Below are 3922 nucleotides of genomic sequence, written 5' to 3' on the forward strand. Positions count from 1 at the left end.
CACGAAATGTGTTAAGATCTTGACGTGTATTTTGATGCCTGTCATAGTACACATGATTGTGTGTGAGCTGGATTAAAACAGATATTTCCGGCAGGTCTTTACTCCACACTTGCACTCCATATGGATCTGCTTGATGGGTGATCCTTCAATTCCAGCCCGACTGAATTCTGAGTCCATTTTGGAACTCTCTGCATCTATTGGATCAACTGCAGCAAAAATGAGGAGTACTCATTAGGCATTTACTACAAATGTTTGTGTATAAAATATGTTTTTTCTTTTCATTATAAATAGTCCCACACCTAAAAATGTAAGAAAAAAAAACAAACAAAAAAATTTCCTACCAGTCATCTTGTAGTCAAAGGTGAGCTCTTCTCCTGCTCTGATCCCTCGTTTTGCAAAGAATGCAATTCTGGGAAGGCGCTCATCCAAGTTGTCAATAAAAACATTATACACTTGCAGGTTTGGATCGCACTGGAAAAACAATGGAAATATTTATTAATTTCATGCTTTGTGAAGTTTTAAGTTATAATGTTAATATATTAATTTTATTTATACCAAAAATATACAGGATAAGCAACTCTTTTCTATTTAATAGATTTTAATTTATTCCTGTCACGGCAAAGATGAATTTTCAGCAAACATTGCTCCAGTCTTCAGTGTCACATGAGCCTGCAGAAATCATGATTTGGTGCTCAAGAAACATTTCTTATTATTATCAATGTTAATGTTTAATATCTGGTGTATGTGAAATTCCAATGTGGTTATGTTTTATATTTTTCATATTCATTCGTACAGTATATTCCTTATGAGTTATCCTTTATTATTATTTTATTGTTATGTTATACTCATATGAAATATTCATATTATTCATATTACTCATATACTCAAATTATTCATTTATTCATTACTTTATTACTGTTATTGTTAAATGTTCCTAAACATTGCAAAAATATCTGAGTACAGGTTACTATAATGCCAGAATTCGTTAACAATTAAAATCAAGAAAACACATATTCATGCAACATACCTTCTATAAATAAAAATCACTTTACAAGAATCTGTTCCAAATTACTTGATAGAGAGCCCAGATGATGTGTACAGCTAGTTAGTGCTCACGCTGTGGTTGACAAAGTGAGAGATGTTTCCATAATGAGCCGCATCGATGGTGTAGACGTCATCCACATAGTCCAGATCAAACAGGTAGGTGACACCCTGCTTATCGTACACCACTCCTCTCCTCTCTGCTTCCTCCGTCGTGATGATCTGATGCAACACACAGCTGACAGCAGGTCAGTAAACAACATTCACAGAACAGGATTCATCGAAATTAATAATTTTTTAGGGATAAAATAAATAAAAATTTAAAATCTGTAATAATTTACTCACCCTCATGTCATTCCAAACCTGTATGACTTACTTTCTTCTGTGTAACACAAAAGAAGGTATTTTGAAAAATATCTGTACCATTTTTTGTCTGCTTTGGACCCCATTGACTTTCATTGTATAGACATAAACAGTTAAAGCATTCTTCAAAATACCTTTTGTCAGACTTAATATATTGCATATTAATATATTTAATATATTAAATATAATATTTTTGGTGTTTACACAGGTTTGGAATGACATTTATTTGGTGAACTATTCCTTTAACTTGCTTACCTCTCCAAGATACTCCATAACGAAGCTGTTTTTGTAAATCCTCTGCAGCGTCCGCACTCCCCAACCTCTGCCATTGGCTGTTTTGAAGATGCATAGATCATACTGAATACCTTTTTGCACAACCCTGTTTGCACAGTCTGGCCCACATCTGCACTTGGAGTTACACTCGTAGATAGGCACACCGGGCATCACTTTCACCTGTCTGTTGTCATTATATGCCCTCCGATGCTTCAGCAGCCCTGGACAGCAGCCGTCAACCGGCTGAGAGAAGCAATCATCACACTCACAGCCCACTATCACTGGATTCACATTCACTCCTTTCCCTAACTTATTCTCATTAATGTAGATGAAGTTCTTAGGAGGCCCGTCTAGGTCGACCTCATTGCAGACGAATATGCGGCCCTTCTGCTTGCAGGTCTGGTTCATGAGGTCTTCCCATTTCTGAAGCTTCAAACGTTGCTTGGCCCTCTGGAGAAGGAAGGAGACTATAGGGGTACTTAAAGACTCAGAATCAAGCGGTTTGTTGGCCTGAAGCAGAGCCGTCTTCATGTCTTGTCGGAATTGGTGTAAGAGTATGGGGCATTTAAGATTTTTGAAGGGCTCCCATGTGTTTTCTGACTCCGTGTAGCCTTTCCACTTGACCAGGAAGAACTCTCGACCCTGAGCGGGCATATTTTAAAGGTTACAGTGATATGAATCATGTAAATTTGGAGAAACAGTTGGAGCCACAAATGACTAGATCACAGTGGTACATACAATGCATAATTAATATCTCACCTTGTGTTTTTTGTAGTTACACAGATACTCCACTTCATAGTCATTAAAGTTGTTCTTTGTCACACTCAGCTGTTTGCAAACAAGTCTTTCTCTGCGGCACAGAGCCTGGAGGTCCTCCCATGAAAGTTTGCAAGACACCCTGCAATCTTAAACCATATGTAAGGGGCTCCATAATGTTTATTCCTTAAGAAACTACTGTAACCTTAGTGTCACTTGCTGTACATACACGAGTAATGTTATTAACTATTTAAAAACTCCCTAGTATAACAGTATTTAAAAGCGCACGTTTGTTCGTTGCAGTGTGTTTGGGGCGTGCATCTTAATAACACTATTCGCTATTTGAAGAAAGCAAAAGAAATCCTACCTTTCAAATCTTGCGCCATGGTCGCCTCGAGCAGGCTGGATTCCCAATGCCGGAAAAACGCGTTACGGCATTCGCGTTGATGATTGGTCGAGCTGTAGCAAAGTCCCTTAAAGGGATAGTTCACCCAAAAATACACAAACAAAACCAAATTAAACCCTGCGGCTCGTGATGATACATTGATGTGAAAAGACACAAAACGATCGGTCTGTGCAAGAAACTGAACAGTATTTATATCGTTTTTCACCGCAATGTCTGTCCTGAGCACGTTCGCGTCTTCTTCTTCAGCCTGCATGTGAGGCGTCTTCTTCTTCTTCATGCTTTACTGCGGATCGCAGACTTATAAGTGCATTACCGCCACCTATCTCTCAAATTGACAATTGACACTCTATCTACAATCTCAATCTCTGAAGAAGAAGACGCCTCACGCGCAGGCTGAAGAAGAAGACGCGAACGTGCTCAGGACAGTTCAGACATTGCGGTGAAAATCAGAGGTAAAAAAATGATATAAATACTGTTCAGTTTCTTGCACAGACCGATCATTTCGTGTCTTTACACATCAATGTATCATCACGAGCCGCAGGGTTTCATTTGGTTTTGTTTGTGTATGTTTTATGACTCTCAAAGCCGTGATTCCCATCCACTGACATTATAGGACTGACAGACTCCAACGGTTTGACTTAAAAATCTCTGTCTGTGTTCTACTGAAGAAACAAAGTCACCTACATCTTGGATGCCCTGGGGGTCAGCAGATAAACATCAAATTTTCGTTTTTGGGTGAACTATCCCTTTAAGTCATATCACTCGGCGGCCATCTTTGAAACGCCTCTCGGGTATGCAAGTGCAGCTCCTATCTCTTTGAATGGGGAAACATAAAATTCTCCAAAACTGTTCACTAAGCTTACGATTAAATTTCATATTTGAAATCACCAATGAAATCTGACAACAACTGTATCATAAATGTTGTTTATTTTGCACAAATAGCGTTAAAAAGGCTTATTTTTCAGGCTAGATCAGCCGGTGCGCATGCGCAGTCCTAACCGCACGTCTCAGAGCGTTGACTGTTTCTATAGCAACCGGGACTTCTCTAACGGCAGCTGCAGTGACGCGGACTTTACCGAATAG

At 38.9% G+C, this 3922-nt stretch overlaps 1 protein-coding gene across 2 annotated transcripts; it reads right to left on the minus strand.

Annotated features, from left to right (window-relative positions):
- Positions 1–9: 9 nt before the first annotated feature.
- Positions 10–2911, minus strand: suv39h1a (SUV39H1 histone lysine methyltransferase a). Of its 2 annotated transcripts, XM_016542136.1 has the most exons (7): positions 2801–2911; positions 2437–2582; positions 1858–2319; positions 1660–1736; positions 1117–1279; positions 342–471; positions 10–206 (listed from the first exon to the last, which is right to left on the minus strand). In XM_016542136.1, the coding sequence occupies exons 1-7, from the start codon at positions 2817–2819 to the stop codon at positions 73–75; spliced, it is 1131 nt and encodes a 376-aa protein (XP_016397622.1). In that variant the 5' UTR covers positions 2820–2911; the 3' UTR covers positions 10–72. The 2 variants fall into 2 exon arrangements, with proteins under 2 accessions (XP_016397622.1, XP_016397621.1); XM_016542135.1 differs by having other exon boundaries at positions 1117–1263; positions 1660–2319.
- Between the last annotated feature and the right edge of the window lie 1011 nt (positions 2912–3922).

Source organism: Sinocyclocheilus rhinocerous, unplaced genomic scaffold (assembly GCF_001515625.1).
Source record: "Sinocyclocheilus rhinocerous isolate Xijiao unplaced genomic scaffold, SAMN03320098_v1.1 scaffold1600, whole genome shotgun sequence".
Classification (NCBI taxonomy): domain Eukaryota; kingdom Metazoa; phylum Chordata; class Actinopteri; order Cypriniformes; family Cyprinidae; genus Sinocyclocheilus; species Sinocyclocheilus rhinocerous.